The 15651-nt window shown below is 60.3% G+C and overlaps 1 protein-coding gene across 1 annotated transcript; it reads left to right on the top strand.

Moving 5' to 3' along the window:
• Positions 1 to 1250: 1250 nt before the first annotated feature.
• On the top strand, positions 1251 to 15535 carry RAC2 (Rac family small GTPase 2). The gene is made up of 7 exons (XM_016161772.2): positions 1251 to 1429; positions 3536 to 3607; positions 10067 to 10184; positions 10902 to 10964; positions 11342 to 11501; positions 14078 to 14210; positions 14779 to 15535. Exons 1-6 carry the CDS (start codon positions 1395 to 1397, stop codon positions 14206 to 14208), a joined length of 579 nt encoding a protein of 192 aa, XP_016017258.1. The 5' UTR covers positions 1251 to 1394; the 3' UTR covers positions 14209 to 14210; positions 14779 to 15535.
• The last annotated feature ends 116 nt before the right edge of the window (positions 15536 to 15651 follow it).

Here is a 15651-nt window from a genome sequence, read left to right as displayed (position 1 = left end):
AAGACCTCGAAGTTCATTGGCTGGTTTTGATAACCGACGGGCCAAGCGTGGGAGCAGGCCCTGGGGGGAGGCTGTGTTTCCTTGTCTGCAAAAGCCACTAGTGCCAACCCTGGAGTCTGTGTAGACAGTTCTAGAAGGAGTCAGCTTCCAGGTGCCTGGGGGAATCCTCAGCTCTGTCCCCAGGCCGGGGAGTGAGTGGGATGCTGGTCGCCCAGCAGACCCCGAGCTCCACACTCTCCTGTGGTTTTTGGGTTTGTCCTGAGTGAGTCCAGGGTGGGTGACCAGTGTCTCTGCCCAGCGCCTCCCCACTCCCGGAGCTGGAGAGGCGCTGTGTGTGGGGAGCAGTGGTGATGGATAGTGGGTGAGGACTAGGGGAACTCGGAGCCCATTGGGGAGACGCGCTGCTCAGACCCAGTCTGCCCTGGCTCAAGGGGAGCGCTCTCTCTGAGAACCACAGAACTCAGCCTTCGTCCCCCAGACAGCAGCTGGGTGCCAGGAGTGTCTGGAGTCACCTGATTTCGCAAAGCCTCTGTTTCTACATCTTTAAAATGGGCCACAGTTCCTAGTTCCAGGGTGTCTGGTCCTACGGGGCTGCCTCCAGCACAGGGCCTGGCTGGCACGGGGCGCTGCCTGCCAGTGCCCTTCCATTTCCCTTCCTCCATCAGCGGGCCCTCACCCCGCTTCGTGCCTCATCGCCCTCCCTCATTCTTTCACAGCTCGGGGTTCCCACACTGCCCCGTTTGTGGGAGTCTCTGAATCTTGCTCACACAGTCCTCTCACCCTGAGTGCCCCTCTCCACCTTCGTGTAACTTTGGGGTCCCCTCTCTGTAGATCCCCTGTGACCCCATCACTTCCTGTCTTGTTTTATGAACAACCATGATGAGTTCTCATCTTCCCCAAGGAAGGATATACACCTCGCATCCTGGACCTACCAGTACCCGGTACTGTACCTGGTCCACAGCCAGTGTTCATCAAATTTATAAGTTTATAACTTAGAATTGAGGTGAACTGAACTCTTGGAAACCTCAAGTCCTTGGAGAACAACTCTGGCCCTGCCTACAGACATGAGTCCCCAGCCGAGTGGGTCCTTAGGACTCCAGCTAGTGCCCCAGAGCAGGGATGCCATGGGGGTGGCCAGGGCCCAGCCCAGCACCTGAGTTTCCCCTCCCCCAGCCCCGACTGCTCCGCTAAACTGCACGCTCCGCCTTCTGCAGTGGCCGTGGTGGGGGCCGCAGTTTGGGCAAGTTCCCCTTCCGCTTCCTCCTGCCTCCCGGCTCACTGCTGCTGCTCAGTCGGGGTGCCGCACTAGGTTCTCCGCACCCCTGGTGCCCTGCCCGCAGAAACACTCCACGCCCCGAGCTGTCACCACCGCCACCTGCCAGGCCCCGGACACGATGCAGGCCATCAAGTGTGTGGTGGTGGGAGATGGGTAGGTACCTGGCTGAACTTCCTCACAGCCCCCTATGGGACCCCTGAGATCCTCCCGCCCTGGCATCCCTGAGGAAGCCCCTTGCTCTGCACGGGTCTCTGAGAGGTGGCCATGTGGACCGTCCCTTTTCCTCCCAGCAACTCTTAGAGGGAGCCCCTGGGATAGGCTGAGGACAGCTTCATGCTCTCACCCACCTCACCCTGGAAGCTTCCTGGGTGGAGGGTACAGGACTGCGGGTGGGGGTGCCTGGGGCCCCTCGTCTGCACCCTGAGAGCTGGGGCAGGTCTCCCATGGGACCTCAGTCTCTAGCTCCGTGGATGCAGGTGGGGGGTAGGGAACCAAAAATCTGGCCTTTGTCCCCAGGCCGACCTGAGCTGTAGTCAGTCACTGACTTATTCTGCTGTTTGGCCTTGGGCGAGTCTCAGTGCCTCTCTGAACCTCCTTGGGCATCTGTAAAGAGGCTCATGTGGGGTCGCTTCGGGCATTTTAGTGGTCGTCCTGCACATAGCGTGTGCTCGTCCCACCCCGCCTCAACTGCCCGGTTGGGGAGGATGTGTGGGGTATGTGGGCGAGGAGCAGAAGCAGGGGCATGAGAGACAGGGAAGGGGGGTGACGAAGAGATGGGGTGATTGTGTGGGTCAGTATGGGGCAGGCTGGGCTGAGGCACCTTCTCAGCCATCAGATTTGTGACCTCAGCTTGTCACGTCCCCCTGCGATCCTCAGTTTCCTCGTCTGTGAGGTGACAGTTCCAAATGCCACTCTCTCGTGCTTCTGAGCAACAGTGTCTCAGGGTCTAGCCCCCCGGTTCACCCCAGGGGTGTCCGTAGGTGCAGCTTGGCTCGGCACAGCACGTTCCTGCTGGGCGGGCCTCTTGTCCAGCTGTCCTGTCCTACAGGGGGGCAGCCTGAGGCCTCGAGAGACTCCGCCCTTTGCTGCCCTGGGCCCCCGTGGCCCCCGCTGACTTGGCTCTGCCGGGCTGGCGGGCGCGCCGGCTGACCAGGCTCCCGATTCCCGTGCTCCGCTGGCCGTTATCTGCCCGCCTGCCCACTTCTGCTTTGTATCAGATATGAGGAGGGGAGGGCGGAAGCCAAGGGCAACGTTCCAGTCATTCAAAGGTGCCTCGTTGGCAGGGCCTGGGGAGGGCGAGGTGGGGAGGCCGGCCGGCTCAGAACAGGAAGTGACAAAACAGTGGAGGGGGGCCCAGGGCTGCCCCTTTGGGTTTCACCCGTGCCCCCCCCCCCCCAGCCCAGCCGCCTGAGGGGAAGACAGCGTGAATAAGGCATGACCACTATTTTCTTAGCACCTGTGTCAGGCCCCGGGCTTGGTCACACGCCTCTGTTTCGCTCTCTCACCAACCCTAATATTAGGACCATTTACAGGTGGGAAAACTTAAGCTCAAAGAAGTTAAGTAATTTGCCCAAGACACTATGGGATTTGAACCCAGGTCTCTCCGCCGGCAGAACTCGGAGCTCTTAACCGCTGTGCTCTCTGGTGAGGGGGTAGGGAAGGCAGACAGGTTGTCGCTAAGATCTGCCGGTGGCTCTGCTGTGCCTGGCACTGAGCTCAGCTCTTTCATGGGCTTCATCTGATTTACGTCTCAGCCCACTTCTCTGAGGATGGACTCATCCATTTTCTAGGTGGGGAAACCGAGGCATGGGGAAGGTAGCTAACTTGCCCGAGGTTGGGACACTGGCAGGTGGAGCCCAGGCGTGATGGCAGCTTGGTCGGGCACCGAGGGCCCTGCAGCGTTGTCCAGTCCAGCGGGTCTCCTGGGCACCCCCTGCCCTTAACCCTCTGTCCCACGTCGGGGTCACCTGGGAAAGGTTTCTCAAAACACAAATGCCCAGTCCCACTCCACTCCCCCGGATCGGAATCCCTGGGGAGGACCTGAAGTCTGCCCTCTACCAAGCACTCCTGGTGACTCTGTGGCTCTTGGGTTTGGACACACAGATACGGAGATCCTCGCATGGGGGAAACCGAGGCCAGAGGGGTGGGCCTGGGTCTTCCCTGAGGGCTGGGCTAGGGGACCGGGCAGGTGCACAGAAACTTCCCCACATCTCGGACAGGGCCCGTGACCTCTGTCCTCTGGAACTTCCTGTCTTTCAGAGCTGTGGGCAAGACCTGCCTTCTCATCAGCTACACCACCAACGCCTTCCCAGGAGAGTACATCCCCACCGTGTGAGTCTCGTGGGTGGGTGGGGGCGCTTGGAGGATGGGGAGACACGCTTCACCAAGCCCACCCCCTTTTTAGGCATTTCCTGTGTGCCCGGGTGTGTGTGGGCATTTGGGGGGTCAGGCAACCGGGAGATGCCCCAGCCGGTCTGCCTGGCAGAGCTGCCTGATGACATGGCCGGGCAGGCAGCCACCAAGGCCAAGAGGAGCTGTCAGGGCGAGGGCTGAGGGCTCCCAGGATGGAGAGAGACCGGGTCAGGGTCGGGTGGTGCTGAAGGGGAGCAGGTGGCCTTCCAGAGGACCTCGAGGAAGAGGGGGATGGAGAGGGCTGGCCTGAGCAGGAGCAGGGTGGGAAGAGGGGCCGGGTCAGAGAAGGGGAGGGGAGGGGCGGGGTGCGTGGAGGAGGAAGTGATTGAGGGCCTTGATGATGAGGAGCAGAGACGTCAGGACACACGCGTGTGTTGGGGAGAAAGCAGTGCCATCTGGAAACCAATCGGAGGCCCCATCCACTTGTCGAATGTGGAGGCAGGGTTGTCACCTGACACATACGAAAGAGGGTGTGGATGTCAGACTCAGGAGGGAAAGATAAGGGGGGAAGCACCGGCCTCTCCTCCACCATCCCCCACTGGCCCCCATCACGCACAGGACAACGTCCCAACTCCGTCCCAACTCCGCAGCCCAGCATTCAAGGCTCTGGGTGGTCTGCGGTCTTCTCCCAACCTTCCCTTCTAGCTTCACGGCCCCCAAACACTCCTGGGGCATCACCCCTTCAGGGCCTTTGCTTAAGCTGTTTCCTCTGTCTGGCCGCCTTTCCTTCCCTGAGACCTCCAGGCTCAGCGCCAGTGCCCCCTCCTCCAGGAAGCCAGTTCTGACCTGGCCTGAGGGCTCTCTCACTCCCCAGAGTAAGTTATCTGATCTTCCTTGTAAACATGAGCCTGTGAGGGCAGGGAGCCTCCTTCCGTTTTATTTAGGTCACCCCATTGTCTTAGCACAGCATCTGTGCACACTATAATCTATATGTCGTCTTAGACACAATAGATATGTTTTGAGTTGACCTAAATTGCATTTCTTGGGGAGGTCCCAACAGGACTGATCATAGCTACTGCCTTTTGAGGGCCTGCTGTGTGCTGGCTCCTGCACGAAATGTCACACACGTGTGATCTCATTTGATCCTCATAGGTATTATGATACTAGATCACCCATGGGGAGCTGAGGCTCACAGCCACTAAGGAGCCTGCCCCCACCCCCACCCCCCCCGACCCCCACACCCCCAGGCTCACTGGTGCCTTGAGCTTCCTCTACAGATACTTTCTCCTGGGACACTGACCTGGCCCAGGCAGCTGAAAGTCAGGTGGCCAGGAGAAGGCAGAGAAACCTGGGCAGGAAACCTGGAAAATCAACTTCTGCTCCAGTTTGGTCCCTAACTCCCCATGTAACTTGGTGCCAAGTGCAAGCCATCCTTTGCACCTGCCCTTATCCGCCCATTCACCATCAATCGTCACATGTATATCGGCACCTCCTAGTGCTGAGGGAGGGCTGGCTCTAGACTTGAGCATCGAGGCAGGTGTGGACTCAGGTAAGGCAGCTCCTACGGAAGGCCACTGTCACCAGGAGTGTGCTGGTACTGCCTGAGTTTCTGCTTCTGCCTGTCCTCGTTGGGCTGGAGGGCCCACCAGCTAGCTTAGCCCAGTTGCTGCCTCTCTCTGAGCCTCAGTTTCCCTTTTTACAGGAGGCAGGGGCTGGGCTGGGAGACCCCAAGCTTAATGCATGGCACTTTCCCGGCAGCGAACGGAAGACATGTTCTCCAGGACAGGGTGGTGGGACCAGCGGCCAGTCATCTGGCGAACTTGGTTGCCCTGGGCAACCTTGCGTAAGGACAGACAGATGGCCCAGACAAGGTGCACCTTCCCAGGGCTCTCTGAGGAGTTGGGCCAGAGACGAGGACTGGCTTCGTGGGTGCACCATCGCGGGTGTGCAGCTGCACAGGACCCTTGGCTTAATCACCTCCTCTCTCCGTCTCGAAATTCTTAATTTTTGAGCAAGGGGCCCTACGTTTTTATTTTACATCGTGGCCAGTCGTGCCTCCCATCCTCCTTCGTCTTCCAGTACCGAGTTGCCCAGCTCTGGAGGATCCCCGAGCCTCTGTGACAGGGAAGAGAAAACAAGCCACGCTGAGCCCTTGACAGTGGAGGGTGGGGGCAGCCGGGGAGAGCGGCGTTGGGGCAGCTTGCATATCTCGCGAGAGGCCGAGGCTGGGGATGGTAGGCTTTGCTGGGACAGAGTGGCACATGCTGCCCACACGAGCTCAGATAAGCAGAGAGCCAAGTTCGGCTCGCTGCCAGCAGCGAGGGGTGAACGTCTCAGGGCCGAGCCCCATTTCACAGATGGGGAGACCGAAGCCTGCGCCGTGGATGGGTTTGTGCTGGGTGTTGGAGATAGAAAGACGTGGCAGGAAGACCGTGCTCTCGGGTGCCTGTGACGCAGGGGTTCCCCCCATTCCGCCACCCTTCCTTGTAGCCGTTCTCAAACGGAGGCCCAGGCGAGCTTTCAAACGTGAAAATTAGATGAAGCTACGCTGTCTGAGATGGCTCCCCTTCATCCTGACGCTCAAAGCCCTGGACGATGCTTCTCCTCCCCCATCATCCCAGATGCACGAGCTTCCCCCCAAGCCTCTGCACACCCTCCTTCCCATCATTCAGTTTCCAGCTCAGGTACCACGCCCACTGCCCCTTGGCCTCCTGTCTATAGTGTCCGCCCCTCCGTCCAGGTCCCCTCCATCCCCCACCCTGCCCGATGTTTCATAGCCCATCCCCATCTGACTTCCCCGGCCACGATGGACGCTCCGGGAGGACAGGGCCCTGGTGTGTCTAGTTCACTGCTGTCCCGCCAGCTTCTAGAACAGAGCCGAGAACACTGCAGGCAGGACACGCTCCGGCCTGCTCTGAGAAGATGCCGGAACCCGGGCGCCCCTTTCGCCTGTCCCCGTTTTCCTCCTATACTCCATTGCAGGGTCACGGGGAGTGAAGAAAGAGGTGCACAGACTCTGGGTGAAAACACCCCGTCTGTGCAGGGCACTTCTGGTCTCTGATTCTCGGTTTCCTCGTGTATAAAATGGGAACAGTGGTAGGACCCGCTTGCTGGGCCCACCGAAACGGTCTAAGCGTGAAGGCGTTGTTACGGCCGCAGGCGCACCTGTGGGCCCGGCGGCTACCTGTGAGCTACCTGCCTGCCCCAGGGCTCAGGGTCGCCCCCCACGCCCCGGCTCCACTCTCCCCGGCCACGAAATCGCAGCGGGGCTTACCACACGGGCCCCGAATTGGGTAACAGGATCTATTCCTGGCTCTGCCACCAACTGACTGCGACATCTTGGGCAAGTCCCTTCCCGTGCGTGAGCCTCACTTTCCTCACCTGGAAAAAGAGCATGAGGGTGGGCCAGAGTGGCAGCGTACGGCCCCGCGGTCCTGGCTGCCCGTGGGTCTCTGAGGTCAGGGGGCGCTCCTGGGAGCTGCAGATCACTGACTGTCGCTGCAGGAAGCCCTCAGGCTCCGGCAGCTGCCCTTTGGATGGGGGGGTCGGTGGAGGGGTGTGTGGGGACATCCAATATGAGACTGCTCAGCTTCTCAGCGTCTCCCCATGAGTGGCTCGAATGTCCTCTGTCTCTTCGATTCCTCCTAATGGCCCCAAAAGATGGGGCTTTTTTTTTTTTTTAATTTCTCAGAGAAGCTAGGTTACTTACCCAGAGTCACACAGCCAGGACCGGGCTTCGCAGGAGATATCTGCTCCCTCCCAGCTCTGGCCGGCTGTCCGCAGGGTGGTTTGTCCACTCACTCGCTCATTCACGGATGCCGCGGAAGAAGCAGCGCTGGAATCCCAGCTCCTGTGCCGATGAGCTGGCTGGTCTTGGAAACGTTACTTAACCTCTGGGCACCTTGGTTTCCTCATCTGTCTGATGGCAGTAACTTGAGGTCCCTTTGTCGTGGGTCACGTGGGTAATGTGTGACGACCCATAGTCTTCTGCCTGGCCCCAGAGTAGGTGCTCGGGCTGCTACAGGTCCCCGGATGCAGCTTTCCCCCCGTGACCACAGCCCCTGAGACCCTGGGGGTGGTCCAGAGAACACAGATGCTTTTGGCTTAAGGAATTTGGGAGGCTTTTCGGCGCTAGAGTTTCAGACTGGACATTGGAGGAGAGAGTGTCCCAACACCCTAAGATCATCCCAAGGGAGTGTTTCTGGCCAAAGCCAAACACGACATAGATGCTTCTTTTCCCATGATGCCTAGCAGTGTCTCCCTGGACCGGAAATCCTATGGCAGTGTGGGTGTTGTCCAGAGTAGGCGCGCTGAGAACCAGCCATGTGCCCAATGCAGTGCTGGCCTCAGGGTGCAGTGAGGAAGAAGCCAGGCTCGGTGCCTGCCTTTTGGGGTGCTGACTTCTCCACAGATTGCTGGGTTGGGAAGCCGACCTGGCTGGGGCTCAGGAAGTGACATTGAGGAGGTGACATTGAGAAGGGGCTGGAGGAGGGACTGAGTAAGAGTCAGCAGGCAGTGGGAGGAAGAAGAGTGGGAAGTCGGGGAGGGTTTGCCGGAGCATTCCAGGCAGGAAGGAGCAGGGCCATCTGAGGAACTGAGAGGCGACCAGGAACATACTCAGTGTGTTAAAAGCGTCAGGCCTCCAATTTCTGGTTTTTAGTATGCGGGGTCTTTCTCGGGACAGGTGTCTTTGGAGTTACTCCGAAGCATTATGGCTTTGGCCACCCGTCACTGAGCAGTGTTCTGTGAAGGCTTCATGGAGGAGGTGACACCCCAAGGGCTTCGGTTAAGTGTGGTTTAATTCTGTCCCACCTGAACTCACTGCCAGGCCCGACACGTGGAGCCGAAGCGGGCACAGGCCCCCCACACGTAGCAGGACAGAGACACCTGCCCAAGGTCAAGGCAGAGCAGTTGCCTGAGGGAGGGAGTGAAGAGTGCTTTCCAGGTAGGGGACAGGGAGGGAGGTGGCCGGGAGGTTTCCCCACAAAGGAAGAACTGCCTGGGTGGGGGTCTGCTGCATGAATAGGAGGCAGGGCGAAGAGGGGGTGCAGAGGTATTCCAGAGAGAGGCCCCGACAGGAGCAGGACTGGAGTGTGCGGAGGACCGCAGGCCGGGGCGGGTGGGGATATTCGGACACGGGAGGTGGGAAGGGCGTTCCAGGCGGCAGCACAGCGTGAGCAGGTGCAGGGAGGTGGGCGGCATGAACCTTGCCCGGAGACGGCTTGGCTGGTGTGTGATGGAGGAGGAGGAGGAGGAGGAGGAGGAGAAGCTGGGAGAGCCTGAGTTCTCAGTGGGCCAGTCAGGAAATGAGGGCTTGTGAGGGTGACCTCAATGAAGAGCGACGAGCTGGTGTCCCTACCTCTCCGGGACAGGGAGCAGGAGCATCTGTGGAAGCGGGATCAGAGGGAACTGGCTTCTCACCTGGTTCGTCACTCACTGGCTGTGTGGCCTTGGGCAAGTCACTATACCTCTCTGATCCCAGTTTTCTCTTCCGCGGCGTGAGGAACAAGCACCTTGCTCTCAGGGATGTGTGTAGTGAGAAATACATTTGGGTTGAACTTTTATTTATTTATTTTTTTTTGATACGGAAGCTCATTCGATGGCCCGGAGACCTTGCTTGGTGCTGGCAAGGAGATTTCGGCAGTTGCTGTCAGGTCCCCACCCTACCCCTCCTGCACGTGTCCCCAGTGTCTGCTGGTGGCATTTCCCAAAGGTTCCCATGACGATGGCTTTCAGTGTGCTCTTGGTGGGGCTGGAAAACTAGAGAATTGATGCCCAGGACATCCCTCTGCCAGTGGAAGACGGAGATGGTGGATAAACACCCCGGCCTCTGGCCCCCTCGGGCGGGGCACACTGAGAATGGTCCACGCTGTCTCCCAGGGGGCCAAGCAGGCCCCAGGCCCTGCTGCCCACAGCAGTGAGAGCTCACTAGCCCGCCCTGTGCTGGCTCTTGTCCCTTCCTGGTCTCCTCCCCTCTGCCCTCCCGTAGCTACCTGGGCTCACTTCCCAAATAAAACACTTGTATCACCTCCTCATCACACGGTGTGCTTCTGGGGGGACCCAAACTCAGAGGTGGGGATAAACACTTGTTCAGTAGATACCGGGTGACCAGCCTCAGTGTCCTGGAGCATAGGAGGTGGGTAAATTTATTCCGATGAAGCCTTGGAGGGAATGTTATGCAGCCTCGAAAAGTCATCTCCCCAAAGGACAGGCGAGGGCAGAAGCAATGTTTTCCTCTTTACGCTTACCTGCGTTTACGATTTTTTATGTCGTGAATCAGTAATGAAAAGAAAGCCAGTTGCGTAGTGCTGTCTGACTTCGGGCCGTTGCAGGCCGTCTCTGGGTCTGAGCCTCCGCCATGAAGCAATGCGGGCTGGACTGGAGGGCCCGGGCCCTGGGGCCGGACGCTGACCCTTCTGTCTTGTGGGCTCCACTCAGGTTCGACAACTATTCAGCCAACGTGATGGTGGACAGCAAGCCCGTGAACCTGGGCCTGTGGGATACTGCAGGCCAGGAGGACTACGACCGCCTCCGGCCACTCTCCTACCCGCAGACGGTGAGCTGCCTCCCCACCCCCACCCCACCTGTGGGCCTGTTCCCTCGGGCCAGGCTGGCCTGGCGCCTCCTGACCCTTCCCTTACGGCCCAGCTTGAGGACTCCGCCTTGTCCTCCCCGGGCACAGCCAGGGACCCCTCCCCCTGCCCCCAGCTCACCATCGGTCCCCAGTTACCACTCAGCCTGCCTTCCCAGCCCCGCTTTGCCCCCACAACTTCATGGGCTCTGGCACCCCCTGGCTCTGCGTGTGGGGCGGGAGCCTTAATGGGAAGCCCAGGTCGGCGAAGCCGGGGCGCGCTGGGTGAGGGGAAAGGAGGGGGGCTCTGCGGCCGCCGGGCACCCCTGGTGTCCTTGACTCTCCCTCCGGGGCTGGTGCTGGCAACCAGGTGTTGGAGTGGTGAGTGCTTGATTGGGAGTATAGACCTCGGAGCTCCAGACAGCCGACCGTTAACCTTTGGAGCCCCCCTCTCCGCAGCTGTGGAATGGGGGCGCGGTAGCACTGCTGCAGGGTGCCGTGCGAACCGCTGAGGACATCCCGGCCCCTGGGAAATGCTGGGCAAACAAAGAGAGGCCCGGCGGCAGGGGCAGACAGGCGTCCCCGCCCTGCCAGGCCCGAAACGCGCAGCGTCCCCCGGGCCGCCCCCCTGCTCGGTGCCGCCAGGGGTGGGACACCCCCGGGCCTCCCCTCATGGGTGCCCGTTGCCTGCTCTGTCCCCAGGATGTCTTCCTCATCTGCTTCTCCCTCGTCAGCCCAGCTTCCTATGAGAATGTCCGTGCCAAGGTGAGCCGGGCAGAGCAGCCTGGGGTGGGCCGGGGGGCAGGTGGCCCTGGGAAGGGGGAGGGCGGGAGGGGGGACCGGCAGCTTGGAACCTCTCCCTGGGGCAGAGATGGTCCCCAGTGACGACCAGGCCCCGGGGGCGACTCAGAGGATGAGACTCGGAGGGGGTCCCAGAGGGGGCTGGGAGCGTCAGCTTCACCCTCGGGCCTCTGTGACCTTGTCCTCTCTCCTCCCCGCACGACCTCGTGCCCGCCTCTCACCGTCTCCCAACCTGGTGCCCGTCTCCTCCCCGACTCCCATGCCCCCTCTGCTCCCTGCCCAACCTCACGTCCCCTCTCGCGCCCGCACGACCTCTCGCGCCATCCCGGCCGCCTGCCCAGTGGTTCCCTGAGGTGCGGCACCACTGCCCCAGCACACCGATCATCCTGGTGGGCACCAAGCTGGACCTGCGGGACGACAAGGACACCATCGAGAAGCTGAAGGAGAAGAAGCTGGCACCTATCACCTACCCGCAGGGCCTGGCACTGGCCAAGGAGATTGGTACGGGCGTGGGGCGCAGGCAGGGGAGCTGGATGCGGGGACGGGGGGAGCCACGACTCAGCCTCGGGGTGACCGCGAGCACAGGCTCTGGGGCCAGGCTCTGCGGTTCGGGCCTCCGCTGTGCCGTGTACCGGCTGCGTGACCCTGCACCAATCGCTCGGCCTCTCTGTGCCTATGTTTCTTCATCGGTAAAACCTGGCAGTAGGACTCGCTCTGGGCGGTTGAGAGAATTGAGTGAATTAATTCGCAGAGCAGCATCCATACGTGAGGAGCAGTCGGTGTTAGTTATCACTGGTAGTAGCGTAACCCGTAATCGGATCTTGAAACAGAGTGCGTTTTGCACAGACAGAAGCAGGGGTGGAGTGGGCTGTGCTCTGGCTGCGTGGAGGATGAGCGGCCAAGTTCGGGTTGTCAAGGAAGGCTTCCTGGAGGAGGTGCTTTTGCCGTGGGTTTGAAGGGGGAGGCCTTCCCTGCTGTCCCTTTACCGCCCTCTCCCCACCCTCACGGCTTCTTAGCCCAACTCTTATTTGCCTCTTAATCACTGCACCGGAGAAGCCAAGTGGCTTTTCAAGGTCACGCAGCTAGTAGGTAGAAGAGCTGGGATTTGGACAAGGCTGGAGGCCTCCTCGTGGTGACTCAGGCCTGCCTGACCAAGGGGGTGGGGGGGGGGGGTGATGACCGATGGGCCAGGCTTCTCCCGCAGTGTCAGGACCCGCTGTCCCCGGCCGGGCCCAGCCTGCCTGCAGCCTGGGGGGCCATGCTCCCCCAGGGGCCCCGGACCGCTAGCAGCTTCGGCCGCTTTAAGCAGTGGCCCAGCTGCCCAGGACCCTCTGCCTCACCCCAGGGTATTGTCAGCTCAGGGTTTGGCCCCCAAATCAGTCGGGCCTCCCCCCACTGTCCCTGCCTCGGCCCGACCGCTGCTCTTCCTTCCGCAGGAACTGGGAGGGCCCTGGCGACTCACATCTCTTCACAGGAAGAGAAACCGCAGCCGCCACCTCCCCCTTTCCATGACTAGCCCGGTGACATGGCCATCTTCCCCAGGGGGCCTCGGGCTGCTGCTTGAACCGTGTGTCCCATGCCCCACCCTGGGGTCTCTGAGGTGCAGAGAGGGAAACTGGCCAAAGTCCTAGCCTGGTCAGAGGCAGAGCTGAAGTGAGCCCAGGACCCCCTGCTCAGGACCCTCACTCTGGACACCACTGAGCCAAGAGGAGCCAGAGGGTGTCAGGTGCCAGGGAGACAGCTGGTGGGTGTGAATGAGGCGGTCGCAGGCTACGGTCCTGCGGCCAAGTGCCCAGAGACACCCTTCTAGGCACACAGGGTTACGGCGCCCAGACTCCTAGGCGCTCCTTTCCCGCCAGCCAGGCTCTGGGGCCACTGCCCAGGCTCCCTGGGGTGCTGCCGCGTGGAGGGAGCATCAAGCGTGTGACTTCAGATAAGCGACATTCTCTCCGAGCCTCCGTTTCCTCACCCCCGTTCCATTTTCTCTTTCTCCCCAGCCCTGGCACGGGTGGGCTTCCCCTTTCCCAGGGCTGCCTCTCCCGACATCCTCCTGGCTTCCTGCCCCTCCGCTGTGTGTCTCTGGGCCCATGGCTTCCCCTCTCTGGGCCTGTTTCCTCGCTCGAGACGCGGGGAATCCCATGTGTCCTCACAGGGTCTTCAAAAGGGTGCTGGCGGGGCGCAGGTGCCCATCAGCTTGTGTCCTTCCTGCTCCCCGGAGGACTGGGCTCCCCCTCAAGGAGGCCAAGTTCCCCCTTCCTGTCCCCCTCCTTCCTCCCCTTTCTGAAATTGGCCCCCAGGCCTCTCGAAGAAGGGGTTTGTGGTGCCTTGCTTCAGGAAAACTGGGCTGTAGCGGACGTGGAACTCACACAGGTTCCCTCTAGAAGGTCATGGAACACTGGCCGTGGGGGTGGGAGCTCAGTCTGTCCTTGTCATCGTCTGTGCCCCGGGCTTCGGCCCTGAGTGGTCACGTGGGAGGAGGCCAGTCTCCTTCTGAGGGAGAGAGGAGCCCTCCAAGTCCCACGCCTCCTGCTGAGGGCCCGCAGCTGCCCAGAGGTGGAGGAGAAACGTCCAGCATGTGACCTTGGACAAGCTATTGTACCTCTAGGAGCTTCGGTTTCCTTATCTGTAGAATGGGGTGGTGCTAAGGAATGGTCAGATGACATGTGGAAGGTCCCAGTGGGTGGGGTGTGAGTGCTTCGGGCCTCCTAGAGAAGGCATGGAGGCAGGTATGTCACTGTCTTCTAGAAGAAACTGAGGTATGGGGAGAGTCAGTCACTAGCTTGAGCCCTTTTCTTCCCAGGGAAATATAAAAAGTCCTGCCTGCCTTCTGCAAATTAAGGGCTTGTGTGTCCAAGAAAGACACCGACCAGCTCTTGTGGTCTTTAACCCCTCCCACTGAATTTAATATCCCCGTTTCAGACATGAGGAAACTGAGGCACAGAGAGAAAAATTCCCTTGCTCTGACTGACACAGCCCAGGCGGCCCCCACAGCCTGGTGCGGTTGTGTGGCTTGGGAGGGGGTTTCGCCCAGGACCCAGCCCTGACCTAGGCCTCTGGCTTCTTGCTGCCTCACCCAGACTCCGTGAAATACCTGGAGTGCTCTGCCCTCACCCAGCGAGGCCTCAAAACCGTCTTCGATGAGGCGATCCGGGCCGTCCTGTGCCCCCAGCCCACGCGGCCGCAGAAGCGCCCCTGCAGCATCCTCTAGCGGTGAGAGCCTACCCCCGACTGCTGCAAGCACCCCGTGCCCACCACACAGCAGGGTCCAGCTGGGAGGTGGCGTCCATCCACTGCTCTGTGGCCTTTGGTTTCGCTGGGAGTGGCATTTAGGCCAGGACAGGGAGGGAGAAGCAAAGTGGCCTCAGTTTCCCCATTTGCCTGAGCCAGTCCAGCTCAGCGAGCCCAGAAGGAAGGTCCACGGTCTGAGAAAATGCCAGGTGTTCTGAGCCAAGGAGTGACGGGCACTGCACTTCCCCTCTGCCCTTCCTGCAGGAGGGCCGGGAGGACGCGGGACATAAGGAATGCCTCTGCCCCTGCCCCTGGGGAGCTCAGTCAAGCCGGGGAGACCTGAAACCCACATACAGGGGCGAAGGCGGGCAAGACTGAACTTCGAGACTCCTGGGGCGGAGGAAGGATTGAGAGAACCCAGTGAGGCGGGACTAGCTAGCAGGATGGGCAGTCCCGATGGGAGGGGCGAGCCGTGAGCCAGGAAAGTGTTGAGTGGGGGTGCAGATCTGGTTTTCCCTAAATTCTCACCTCCTGCCTGTCTCCCTTCCAGGTTGCACCCAGTTCTCCCAGCCAGATGGCTTTGACCCTCCTAAAGCCCGATGGCACCCCGGCTGGCCATACTGTCCCCTCCCTGTGGCGTTTCTTAGCAGATGGCTGTAGAGCTTGGTCGATCATCTTCTCTGTGCTGGAGGCCCCCTTGGGCCCGAAGGTGTGAATTTGTAGGTGCTGCATCCCGATGCCCTCATGCTCCTTCCTTCCAAGGGGCCAGAGGGGAGCCCCGGAACCTGATAAGCCACCCCTGCGTTACTGCGGTCAGTGCCAGCTGCCACCTGCGGTAGCATCGACCCATGTCCTCCAGTCCCACTGGATGCCTGAATCCCCTCCAGAAACTTTGGGCCAGATGGTTGCCGGCCACCACTTGCATACCCTCAGAAACAGGTCTCTCACTCCCTCCCAAGGCAGTCTACTCCAGTATTGAGGATTCTAGCTTGTCCGACAGTTCTCCTTCTGCTGAGCTAAAATGAGGGTCTCGGAAGTTTGTCCCTCTGGTCTTTGTTCTCCTTTTAGGACGACATAAAACAAACCAGATTTTGTAAACCTCTGTGGGCATCTGCCCAGCCAACCCAAAGCCTGGGCCCGGCGGACCCCTGCCACCCCCAAGTGTTTCTTCTACACTCACAGGATCCAGAGCTGCATTCACTGTGAGAGTCTTAAACTTTCAGACCCTGCCAGTCAAGACTTTTGCTATCGCAGACAGAAAACCCGATTCAACCTGCTTAAGCAGAAAATAAATGTATTGATTCAAGTTTGGAAATATCATGACTTCAGGTGCAGCATGATCAAGGGGGGGGGCAAATGACGTCATCGGGGCTCACTTTTCTGTACCTCTTTGCTCTGCTTTCTTCTGTCTGCTGCGTTCTCA

Source organism: Rousettus aegyptiacus, unplaced genomic scaffold (genome assembly GCF_014176215.1).
Source record: "Rousettus aegyptiacus isolate mRouAeg1 unplaced genomic scaffold, mRouAeg1.p scaffold_m13_p_2, whole genome shotgun sequence".
Lineage (NCBI taxonomy): Eukaryota > Metazoa > Chordata > Mammalia > Chiroptera > Pteropodidae > Rousettus > Rousettus aegyptiacus.
This window is presented reverse-complemented; position numbering and strand designations above follow the sequence as displayed.